Source organism: Diorhabda sublineata, chromosome X, assembly GCF_026230105.1.
Source record: "Diorhabda sublineata isolate icDioSubl1.1 chromosome X, icDioSubl1.1, whole genome shotgun sequence".
Taxonomy (NCBI): Eukaryota; Metazoa; Arthropoda; class Insecta; order Coleoptera; family Chrysomelidae; genus Diorhabda; species Diorhabda sublineata.
Window position 1 is genome coordinate 22654630 of NC_079485.1, and position 13740 is coordinate 22668369.

Sequence of the window (13740 nt, forward strand, 5' to 3'; positions counted from 1 at the left end):
TACTTTATGTAAAAAACTATTTCAATTTTTAACATAATCTCTACACACTTCGTCAACCCAGTCTCCAATATTTTCAGTTCAATCAAAAAATAATATTTTGGAAGTACTGCAAAATACTCTGCCATCATTTGTCTAAAATCTCTTTTTGAATCAAACAGTTTTTCCAAGTTTAGCAACAGAAAGTAATCGAAGGGTACAAGGTCAGGTAAATATAGCGGATAAGGTAATAAATAGTAACGCAGTTCGGCAAATTTTTGTGCAACAATAACAGACGAATTGGGAAAACTCTTCTATAAAAAAATGTGGTGGGCTTATGGAACTTTTTCTCGGTTTCTCTAATTATTTTTCTAAGTAAAAAATAATTAACTTAATAGTTTGTTTCAAACAGTATTAAAACTAATCTATCTGATAGATAACATAAAAACATGGCAGAGAAACTAAAAGTATAATCAACCTGAGCAAAATATAATCATCTTCGTGTATTTTACTAAATGTATTCAAATATGTTTTAGGTTGTATGTATAGTATGGCAGCTTTCGGTCCAGTTCTTGGATTTCTACTCGGTGCCTATTTATTATCATTTCATATGGATTCATTTACCCACATTATATCAATAGGTGAGACTAATTTAAGTAATAGAGATGTGATTCATAAAACCATATAATAAAATTATGACTTCTGACATTAACAGTGATAATTTTTAGTATGCTCCTGAGCTCATGTTTCTAACCATTCTATAAATATTTAGGTGTACACTTTTGACTTTCCCTACTGCCTTATTTTAAGTCATGTTCTTTTCAATTGTTTGGTCACAAATAGATTAAAAAACCTAATGATAAACATTTTCATCGTTCAACCAGTCTTAGGAAAATTACTTCAGGTTATTCTATAAAATTTTTCTAATGTATAATGATATGTAGAGGAATAACAATGAATCTATAGTTTCACATTGAGACATCCCGATTTTTATCTATTCCAAATAGTTAGTTAGGTTTTTATGATGTATTATATATGTATCATGTATTCCATCTTCCAACTCTTTTTACAAATCTTACTTTATGCTATGCTTCCCATAACTTTGTGCCAACACATCTAGCGCATAATCATATCTGTTATTTCAAATATTAAGTAATAAATTTTTTCAGATCCTGGTGACAGCAGATGGGTTGGAATGTGGTGGGGTGGTTTTCTGCTGTGTGGATTACTACTAATTATAGTTTCTATTCCTTTTTTCTCCTTTCCTAAAGTACTTACTCATGAAAAGGAGAAGATAAAGCTTATGGAAAAAGCTGCAGCCGCTAATAACGCTGGCACTAGTTCTACCAACACAAATAATTCTGCTAAAAACAATAATGCATCAACTAAGAACGACACGGGTTATGGCAAAAAAGTTAAAGGTAGTCTTTGTTCTATTCTATAGTATATTTCATATTAAAACAACTATGATAACTTTACTATCTTTCAATTTCATGATTAACTTAATTCATTGTAAACATTATTTTGATCAATAACTAAATTTACCATTTTAAAATAAATTAAGTTTTTTGTTTTTTGTCTTCCATATTGATAAAATTAAAATTAGTATTCCAGAAAAATCGCGAACTTAACTGATCCTAAAATGTTCTTCATGATAAGCATAAAACTGGCTACAAACTAAGCTGATTCAGCACCGACCTGTTTTCAGTAACTTGCTGAGTGTTCAAAATTCATAATATTTGTTTTGGAAAATTACTTTGAATATTTTATGCAGATAACAAGTTTTATTAATGATGCAATAAATTGAATGTAGGGCATAACAAGAGGAGTTATTTTGACTACTGTTTAAGCTATATTCCAAATTGAATTGGATATTTGATTTGAAGAAATCTGCAATTACAATCTGATAATTAATCACAAAAATGAACGGTTAAAAAAAATTAATTCCAATATTTCTGATATTTTTTTTGTAGATATTCCAAAGTCAATGTGGCGACTTGCAAGTAATCCAGTTTACATTGTAACTTGTTTAGGTGCCTGTATGGAACTTGTAATTGTTTCTGGATTTGTTGTCTTTTTACCCAAGTATTTAGAAACTCAATTTAGTTTAGGAAAAAGTCAAGCTAGTGTTTTTACTGGTAAGCATTTTGAAATTATAATATTAAAGAATGTATAATTCAAAAAAGTATACGAAAACTGTTTATATGGAAACACAAACTTTTTGTATATATGTAGGAATTAGTTCTATTGAGGAAAAACTCTGATCTAGAAATGATATCGTTATTTTTGTATCAATAAATCGATTTCAAATCTAGATAATTTGTACTGCAATGGAAAATCATTTCTTAACTTAACAGATTCCTCAAATTTAGTTTGAGAAAAAGTCAAGCGAGTGTTTTTACTAGTGAGCATTTTGAAAATATAATATGAAAGAATGTATAATTCAAAAAAGTATATGAAAACTGTTTATACAGAAACAGAAACTTTTAATTGTTATTTTTTTATCAATAAATCAATTTCAAATCTAGATAATTTGTACTGCAATGGAAAATCATTTCTCAACTTATCAGATTTCTCCAATTTAGTTTAGGAAAAAGTCAAGCGAGTGTTTTTACTAGTAAGCATCTTCAAAATATAATATTTAAAAATGTATAATTTAAAAAAGTATATTTATATAAGGAGGGTTCATATTCAGAAGAAAAAATTACGTGCTTAGATCTCACAACATTATAGTTTTTATTGTTAAAATCATTTTTCACGATTAAAAAATCTTAATATCTAATTTCAAGACTACCAAATAATTTTTCGAAAAAATTGCAAATTCTCCATTGTGGTTAACAAATGAAATTCAGTAAAAAGCAACAATACTGGTTTTAAACCAACTCAGTAATATCTTATTTTTTAGGATCTATTGCAATTCCCGGTGCCTGCATAGGAATATTTATGGGTGGAGTGATTCTTAAAAAAATGGAACTCCGACCCAAGGGGGCTGTACAATTCGTTTTAATATCAAATGCAGTTTGTCTCCTGTGTTATGGATTGTTATTCTTCTTGGGGTGTGATAATTTAAAAATGGCCGGTACTACCATACCATACTTCAACAGTACACAACCATTTCAAGTCAATTTAACTTCTTCATGTAACTTTGGTTGTGAATGCAGCATTAATGATGTAGAACCTGTATGTGGAAATAATGGATTAACTTATTTTAGCCCGTGTCATGCTGGTTGTACTTCCATATTAAGTACAAACTATACCAATTGTGCCTGTAAGTTAAGTTTACAATTTACCATCATAACAAGAAACATCTTACTAATATCATACACTTTAATAAGTATCCAAAATCTTGGTTTTTACAAGTAAATATTGTATAAATTCATATTGTTTGTGATTCAGATGTTGTTCATTTTTTTTAGATAATAAGATAGTTGCATTTTTTAAAAAGTATTTATTTTTTTGTTTATTTTGTAAGTTCTTGATATGAAATAATTTCAGAAAGTTGAACATTTAATTAAAATAGAAACAATAATATCTAAATATTTAATTGAAAATCGCAAAAATTTCAAATTTTTAACTACATAAAACGATTCCCATTGGTTTTCAGTTGTGATGTCGTAGGGTTAATAAAAACATTGAGCAGTTGTCTGCTTGATGATCACGAGGTTATCGTTCCTGGCAAGGTAGTGTGTGCTGTTATAATAATATATAATCACTTTTTATGTATTTGTTACTATATATAAAAATCAACTAAATAAACCTTTTATATGTTAAGTTATTACATTATTACATAATCACGTTAAAAATTAGAAGAATAATAAACTTAATTACTATAAAATATGTTAAATTTGAATTTTACTTACATTAAAATGATCCTGGCAACAAAAATAATAACATCTTGCGGAATCATCAAAACGACCAATACCTTCAAATATTTTTTTTTGTTGTAGTATATTCGAATTTTTTGGCATCATAAACAAACTTTATCAAGTATTTTGGTCAAGGTATTTTCACAAAACAGTATTCATATACCATTTTTTAGATTAACCAATAACCAAGAGATTAACTGTCATATTTACTTTATATCATATATTTAGTGATTATTTTATACCTATATTGTCACGCTTATGACGACCTTACTCAAATGTTTAAATTACTTACAAAATTTTTTAATTTTCAATAATTTTTATCTCTATAAATGTTGATCAAAGAATTAAAAAAGAGTGATAAAATTTGTATATAAACTATCCAAAACTATTTTCTCTCAAACAATGCAAATACCCTATTATTAGGGTATACTGATGCTAATATTAATAAATTATTTGAATAAAATATATCCTAGATTAAAATTATTAGCAAATGTAACATTTTATATAAATAAAACTCTTGTTAATATTTGGATAAGTCGAATTCCAAAAGAAATCGAGGTATTCCAATCTCTTGAACTTTTCTCAAACAAACCTAAAAAATCTACTTCACTCTTATTCTAAAATGGCTGGTATGTTACTGTATATTGAGGCCTTATTAAATCACATTCAATTTTTGGAATGTGATTTTTTGAATTATTGAAAGAGTTTGCTACATTTTTGTTATCTTTTGTTTTATGGTTTTGACATCTTGATTCCATGTATTCCCTTAACACATAATTGTAGTTGACGAGCTGTGCAATCTATACTTCGAAATTGTCATAATTCTTTTCACACTTAACTTAACGTCTTAATTATTATAGTTCAACAGATAAATTGCTCACCCCCTTGTATTCATATTTTTTTGCTATGATATCTCCTTGTACTTTGGAAGTATTTCACCACGAAGTATAGATACAAGGAGTTCGAAAGTAATTTTTAAAGAAAATTGTGACTAGTGGTTTTTAACTCTTCAAATGCTACACTTAGAGTTGCCAACTATACTGTTTTAAACAGTGTTATACTATTTTCACTGAATTATCCATTTTACTGTTGAACTAGAATAAAGTATACAAAAAACTGTTTTTAGCATCGAAATGCAAACACATTATTATTTGTTATGCTTAGAGGCTTACACAAATTTCTTTTTATTTAGTCAGAGGGTGCTCATTGCTCAGTGCAGCGCAGATACAAACAAATCACACTGAGCTTCTGAACGAATATATTAATCAAATAAGACTGTCACTCATTGACAGGCATGAAAGTGTCTGCATTCTCAGAACTTAACTTTTTCTCGCATAGACCTTGTTTTTGTTTAACAACTTTAATAAAATTAAAGTAATAAGCTATAAACCTAACAAAACGACACATAGGAACTGGCTGGCTGTCTCTTCTACAAGCAATTGATACAATTTTACATAATTGGACACCAATTTGTAACTACTTTGTTGGTTTGGATGTTGACTGTTTAATGGTTATACAAAATTTTTTAATGTTTGATAATAATGTAGAAAATAATATCTTCTTTATGTTAGCCATATATTAAATGTTTTCAATAAAACAATAAAAAAATTAGAAGGAAATAATGTAACCATAGCAAGTATTTTGGCCATGAGACAAAAAAAGTATTAAATACTATTACAGAGTTTTCCTAAGAAGTTTTTGATTGAAATATTGATAACTTCATACTTTTTTATATATAAGGCTAAATGTGTATACAGACAAATGACAATTAGACTAACTGGCTTTCTTTAATTAGCTGTATAGACTCAATTTTTGTATAGATAATTTATATTTAGAATTAACAAATTTCAAAATAATTTATCAAAAAATATCAGAATATAAGACTTTTTTCAAATGAATACTGGCCAAAAGTTGAGCCATTATTTGTAAATACTTTAGAAGAACTTACAAACATAACTAAAATTGCCTCATATCTACTTTCTATTCCCGCCACTTCAGCATTCACTGAAAAAGTCTTTTTCAGTAATTAATGCTAAGTGGCGGAAGGATAGAAATAGAGAATCTATTAATTTGTTAAAAAATAACCTAATTTTTGTTAATTTCAGTTAATATTGGGGTGAAGCATATGAAATTTTTACCAACATTTTACCAATTTATCGTTTCCCTTATTTCTTGTAATCGACATTTTACACAATTTAGTCAAAAACTAATTTATATCATAAACTAATTGAATATGACCATTATGTAAACAGTATTTGCTAAAAGTACACTTCAACAACGTGATTGTGCAGAAACAAAAATATATTATCACTTTTTTCACACTGAAATGGAACTTTTATACAAAGAACATGTACACGTCTACTCAGTAAGCATATTTACTGGAAAGTAATAATATAATAAGTAATGAATTGGATCTTTTGTTAAATGTTGTAGATTACTGAATGTTTACAGTGTGAATATTAGTTTAAAATTTATTATATTTATAAAATATATATCATTAGTCATACTTCCAAAATTTAGTAATATTTTCATGGTTCATTCAAAGATGTTATAATTTGAGTTATTTTTTCAGGTATACATGGAAATATGACAATTAAAGATGGTGTAACTTCGTCCATAAGTATCACTTCACAGTTAGAAAGTGAATATGCAGAAGTTACCGTTGTGCCTGTTGCAACTGCAGGTCCATGCAATTCCTCTTGTCATACAATATATCCATTTTTGATATTATTATTCTTTATGACATTTATAGTGGCTGTCACACAAATGCCTCTACTCATGATAGTTTTAAGGTTAGTACTATGTAAGGTCACGTGATATCTGTTAGTGATCATTTGGTTTTGAGAGGCACACTTTGCATATGAAAAAGTGTAGTTCCGTGAGCAGTTGTAGAGTGTTTTGCTTCTATTTTAGTTTTTGTCATTTATATTGAAATATGCATTATAGCGAATTAGATTCGATATTGATCAGTGAGGTAAAGTGAGGTATGATGAAAAAACTAAAGTACTTGGGAGCATCTAACCATATTTGCGAAAATCACATGTCATTAGATGGCGTTAAGTTTAGTTTCTAAAGCGGTGAATAACAATACAATCTGTAAGGGTGTTGATGCCGCTTAGTTTTTTATTTGTTTAGTGATTTTGGTTGAATTTTTTTTCATTTTTCTAATTTCCGCTATTTCCTTAACGTGTTTGTGTGGTTAGAACAAAAAATTGTGTTTAAGAATCGGTCTAAAAAATGACGAATATGTAATAACACTTTTTAACTTCATGGAATATATTGGAGTCAGAAGCAGACTACTGAAAGAAGGTGAAGCAGTTTTTGAAGCGGGACATTTAGTATTATGTGAACTAGAAGGAGCAAATTCAAAAACTATTGAAAGTTTGTGTCTATAGATGTCAGGTTTAACTCATGAGATAACAATCCATCTGAATGATGTAGTTAAATATTGGAAACTCATTTGTTCATGTAAGTACGGGAGGAAGAGACTTCAATATCTAAGCGAAATTACCAAAAAGGGCCACAAGAGTTTTATTGTCCACTAGAATAGGATTTTAACAACTAGTTCATTCGTATCACTACAACTTATACCACGTTTTTATTGTTTTCGAAGTGCACCTTATAGATGTGTGGTTGTTTTTATCTCAGAAAAGCACTTTAAACAAGTATTTTATTTTACTATTTGGACTAAACTTTCAAATAACACTATCTATTGTTTTTAAAACAACAAAATTAGTTCGTATTCTGGCTTTGTTGTTCACCTCTATTGAAGATTGAAAGAAAATGAACAGATGTCGCCCACTTCGTAATTTTCGCGAACTGTCGTGCTTCGTTCGTGACCAATTTAAATGTGGTTCCAAAAGTTACTCTAATAGAGGCTATGTAGCGTTGACACATAGTTTTCATACTGCACAGCAACTGAAAACTTAGAAATCTCTTCAAGCATTTAAGTACTTTGAAAATGGTTTTGTACAAGAAGTTTGTGCCAAGATTATGCAAACTAATGTAGTTGTTGTGAAAAAAGTAAGTTTTGCAATTGCATATATACAGGAACTCAACTTTTTTTTTCTGTATTCAATGAGGTGAAAATATTTTATATGAAGTTTTACTTCAGTAATATACCCTATGTTTACAATTAGATCTCAGCATATTTTATTTTTTATTGACTAGAAGTGTTAATTATGTAATCCTCTCTTTGTTGACCTATTTGTCATGCATGTTTTATTATTGTATTATATTATTGATATTTGCTCTCAAGTAGTTACATAAACTAGAAAATTATGGAGAAAACCATAGGGTTCTACCCAACAAGTAATTTTTCTATATTAACTTACAATTGTTCCATTTAGAGACATATTGTAGTTAAATTTTCTGAATGAAAAACATATCATTTGACTTGATTTGGAAGTAACTACCTAACTCATTTAAAATATTAAACTTTTGAAAAATACTCTGAACAAATTGAGCGTTTGTGGAAAATTTTTTACTTAATCTTCCTCCTCTTAGAGGCTTAACTTTCATGTTTGCTTTTTGATAGTTCATTTAATTTTCACTATGATCATTTAATACAGCAGGTATTCAAAAAACCGCACTTGATCCTTTTCCCCTGTTTTAGTACATCCTACTACTGACAAAAGGAAAGCAATTTAATTCATTTAAATTTTCAAACCATTTTTTTCTATTACAGTAAATATGAAGTTACATTTATTTTCCCCCCAGGCAATGAGGCCACCTACCAATTACGTTATTCTTAAATAAATAATCAATTAGTTTAGCCACTATTAGTTTTAGATAAAAACATGTTTAATATCTAAGCAGGTATCATATACAAGAGAAGTGTATTTTGAAGTCTACTTTATATTATTGAATATATTCTTAAAAATAATTCTATATAAAACATATCAAACTGTTTGTTGTAGGTCAGTCAATGAAGAAGAGCGATCTTTCGCTCTAGGAATGCAATTTGTGATATTCAGATTATTTGGATATATTCCAGCACCTATTTTATTTGGAAATTTAATAGACTCGACCTGTCTATTGTGGAAAAGCACATGTGGTGAAAAAGGAGGCCGATGTTTATTATATGATATAGAGCAATTTCGATATAGATATGTAGGATTATGTGCTGGTATAAAGACTCTAGCTCTTGGAATATTTCTAGTTGATTGGTGGTTAGTTCGACATCGTAAACAATTAGATGAGGATAAAGCTATCACCGCTAACGAAATTGTCGGTTCTATTATTAGTCTAGATAAATGTGAGTAATACACAGAGATTTTTCCAGTATTTTCATAATAAGAGGCTGATGTAGTTATATGTTGTTTTCTTCAATACAAAAGGACTTGAGAAATATTTATTTCCACATTCATAGTTATATTGCAGGTTTATTGTTTTTATATTATTTGTTGTGACTTTCTACGATTATAAAGATTTGATAGTCTGCAAATAATTCTATACTTATTACACGCAGCAGTTTGAATTCCTTAAATGTCTTATTTCCATCTCCAGGGACTTGACATGTTGGGGGTTTGATAGTGTGGAACCATAATTTAACAAATCATATCTTCAGACATGTTGACCAAATGGCAGTAAACATTCAATGAATTGTATGCCTAGCCTAAAGAGTATGCTTAAGGAAAATATCCCCTCGCCATTTCAATATCTCAAGCGTAGGCTGCAAAATTAGGAGGCTGAAGGAGGATATAAAAATGACCTTTGATTTTGTTTAGCATGAAGGTTTACTACACAAGTCTCAGGTGCACAGGTAGAATCAATGAAACAATCTCAATTATTCTTCAGGTAATAGAGAGTTCCACAAGCCTCACAGATACCTTCTTTGTTTTCTCTCTTGCAAAAATGTAACTAGTACATTATTACAAGTAGTACAATATGAATTGGCCCAATATATATATATATATATATATATATATATATATATATATATATATATATATATATATATATATATATATATATATATATTTACATATATATATTGATATTTTCATTTCTGTGAGGCTTGTGGAACTCTCTGTTACCTGAAGAATAATTGAGAATGTTTCATTGATTTTACCTGCGCACCTGAGACTTGTGTAGTAAACCTTGATGCCAAACAAAGTCAAAAGTCATTTTTTATATCCTCCTTCAGCCTCCTAATTTTGCAGCCTACGCTAGAGATATTGAAATGGCGAGGGGATGTATTTGACGGTTTTTTTTCCAATCCAAATTGATGTGATGGAATATATTGATTTAGATCCTCACATAATCTTCCTCTGCTATCTTTTATGAAATGTTTCCAATTACAAAGAGAAGAATGACTCAGTAGTTGTGGTTGTGGTGTTGGGCTTGGGAATAATTAAATATATATAAATTTTGATGGCAACTGTTGTTTTCGAATATTTTCCTTAAGCCTACTCTTTATGCTAGGCATACAATTCATTAAATGTTTACTGGCTTTTGATCAACATGTCTGAAGATATGGTTTGTTAAATTATGGTTTCACTTATCCAGGAATAAATTGGACTGTTTTTGTGAAATTTACTTTGTCGTAAAAACCTATACCTATAGCGAGTTGATTTTGATTGAAAATTTGAAATAGACTTTCCTAATTGTTGTTATCTTTTTAATTTGCATCTAAATCTTTTGCAGTATTTGAAGAAAAACATGAAAGCGGACGTCATACAAGGAACCCAAGTTCTGCTAGTGCCTATGAAGTTCCCCGATCTCCAAAGCCCACACCTGAGCGTCAGGAAGCTAATAAAGAACATGAATCAGATGATTGTACAAAACAAACACTACCAGAAAAGCAGGAAGATGCCACACTGGAACAAGATTCTACAGCCGAAAATGGAAGTCTGAAACGGCGCCACCTGTAGACTTAACAGCACCACTTAAAGTTTCATATTAACGTATTTTCTTATTTTGACACTCTGATAGTAATTAAGTAATGGGATTAGTCTTTTAAACAAGAAATGGCGCATCTGCATTTTTATGTTTTATTTTATACCTCAAATAATTATTTTCTTGCTTTGTTTATTCATTAATATTTTTGCTACTAAAAAATCTTGAACCCAAACTCGAGAAACATTGAGACATAGTCAGTTTTTGAGTTTAAATATAATATATATATATTATATATATATATATATATATATATATATATATATATATATATATATATATATATATATATATATATATACCACTTTTTTGCTTAAGCACTTAGCTTAATAAAAAATTAAGTGCTATATTTTAAACAGGATGAATCATATTTGCCAGTTTCTAACAGCTAATATTTTTAACATTTTGCAATTTTGACTCACATGATTTTCTCTATCATAAACAGGAGTAAAATTCTAGAACAACTACTTTTTTGATAATAAAAAGTCTGTGTACTGTGCTACAAAGTTCCAAACTAAAATTCTGATTTATTTTGGCATCAATGATATTTCGACATTAATGTGATTTCTTTAGCAATCTACTAACTCTTACAAGTGAAAATTAATTGGTTCTATGGAATATGAAACTCAAATATGCCATCCCTTCTTATTATTCTAAGAATTTAGTGTTCACATGGTATATTTTTTAACTGGATAAAAATCCACCATCAATGAAGTTTGATATTAACACAGTTTTTGTACAGAGATACAACTCACAGAAAATTGAAGTTTTCTCCTTTTCTTTTATTTTAACTGCAAAAAGCCTATTCACCATTGCACTACATTAAATGACACTGGCAACTGAATTCGAATTTTTCGAATCGTTAGAGATATTTGTATCAATACATCAACATTTACTTTTTACATTTTCGGGTCCTTTGAACCTGATACGAACCAACGATTTATGGAAGCCTCGAAGGACCAGACAGTATTATAGTAACTGTTGGTGTACTGGCACTGAAGAGTATGTTCTGACACTGCTAATATTTCTTCCGCTATTTGAAAGTTTATTTTTCCCTTCAAATTAGTTAGGTGAATGCGCTTCATATTGTTGATGGTTGTGCCAATTGTGTAATTTATCATTTTCAGTAGGTGAAAAGAAAACTAATAATTCCAATAATTGTGGAAAAACAAAAAAAAATCGGGTTGGGATGCTTTGGATTGTCATGGCTTGTGTAAGATGCGTGATGATGATGATTATTTGGGGGTTGCTTTGTTGTTAGAACAATTTTGAGATTGTCAAGTTTTAGTTAATCAGTATACAGAATAAATATTTATTTTTTCTGTGGAAACAACACTTTTTATACATCAAGATATTCCAAAAACTACTAGTTGTACTAACAAAAGGTTATTTCTTTTTAAATAACGTATTGCATATACTTTTACTTTTGACATTTTATTGTTTTTAGCATAGAAATTTAATTTTAATTTTTGAAATGGTATGTTCCATTTGTCTAATTTGGCTACATTTACTTTAATTTTAAAAAGTTAGAGATATTTGTTTGATGAGGGATTGTGTAATAAATGAACCATGCAAACGTTTACAAGGGTGCCACCTAGTATGAAGGACTAATCTATCAAGTATTTCATTTATTTAAAATAGTGAACTAGGTTATTTTAACTTAACTTTAAATGGACTTAATTATAATTTGAAAGTGATATTTGTAATAAGATATTGTTTTATGTTTTATTTTTTTCTAATTTTTTAGGTGTAATAGTTATAAAGTTATTTGTTCTACTTCTAAACAGTGGTAATATTTCTTCTTATAGATTAGGTTCATCATTATGCTGGAGCGATATTTTTTTGTTTTTGAGGCTGAAGGGATCACATAATGTCAATTTATTAGGCTACGGTATTAATAAATGCCTTAAAAGTTATGCATGTTATAAAATATTATATTTTTAAATAAAAAGTAAACCGTTACATACATATCAATTTATTAATTATACAATACAAATATAAAATGTGCACTATTTATTAATTTCAATGCTTTTTAAATGAAATTTAGTGTTTATCGATCCCTTCAGTCTGAAATCAAGCAAGCCACACTAGCTCTTAGTGAAACGGAATCAAAAACTTAATCTTAGATCTTTTAGCCGAATTACAATTACAGTTAGCCGAACTAGATTCTGTCTTTTAAGGTTCTGATATTTAAAAATACTCATTTTGTTAAATTTTCTACTTTTTTTATATGATTTTTTCTTATTTTCAAGACTGTTATTTTTATCACTTAGATATTTGTATAACCTAGGGACTAGATATATTTTTCAGATCGCACCTGATTATTTTTTCATTTTATCAAACTACACTGCGATAAACAATATTTTTTGTATCAAATCGTTTATTTGCTTGGAAATAAATATTATAACAAAATTCGAAAATACAGATTTTTCCTAATTTCATTGACCATATTATAATTTTTATATGTTCAAAGTTTATTTAATTTCATAAATTTAAATTAACTACCCGTGTTTTCATACATTTATTTCACAACTTTTTGGTTAAATTTGCATTTGATTATTAATATTGAATACGGTAAAAATGTATAGCAATTAACTTAGTTGCAAATATATTGTTTAATGAAGGTTTCTTAATGTATTAACTTCAGCTTCTTCTTTTGTTTCTAACTGAATAAAATCTTATTGTTTTATATTAATTTCCATTAAAGGTTTTTCTCTACCAAGTGTTTTATTCAATACACTTCTGTTCCTTTGTATTCCCAAAAAACTATTGACATAAGAAATTTATGTTTTACTGTCTACTACAAAAGTCATCCTAATGTAGCTAGTGAAAATTTCTGATAAATACTGATTGATATAATTTTATCTTCTTCTGGGAACGCTGCAGGTCTACAAAATTATGAAAGCTGTAAGGTTTTAGAATTTGAATAGATGACCATGACTGCACATATATTTCTCAAAATGCAAATTAAAAGTAATTAAGTCAAAGAAATGAATAA

The 13740-nt window shown here is 28.4% G+C and overlaps 1 protein-coding gene across 1 annotated transcript in view; it reads left to right on the top strand.

Moving 5' to 3' along the window:
• Positions 1–13460, top strand: part of LOC130451286 (solute carrier organic anion transporter family member 5A1-like) — a 74875-nt gene extending 61415 nt beyond the window's left edge. The window contains exons 4-10 of the mRNA XM_056790218.1: positions 513–617; positions 1146–1397; positions 1950–2114; positions 2882–3244; positions 6415–6634; positions 8762–9099; positions 10491–13460. Coding sequence (XP_056646196.1) covers positions 513–617; positions 1146–1397; positions 1950–2114; positions 2882–3244; positions 6415–6634; positions 8762–9099; positions 10491–10717 — 1670 coding nt within the window. The 3' untranslated portion in view covers positions 10718–13460. The remainder of the gene's footprint in view (positions 1–512; positions 618–1145; positions 1398–1949; positions 2115–2881; positions 3245–6414; positions 6635–8761; positions 9100–10490) is intronic.
• The last annotated feature ends 280 nt before the right edge of the window (positions 13461–13740 follow it).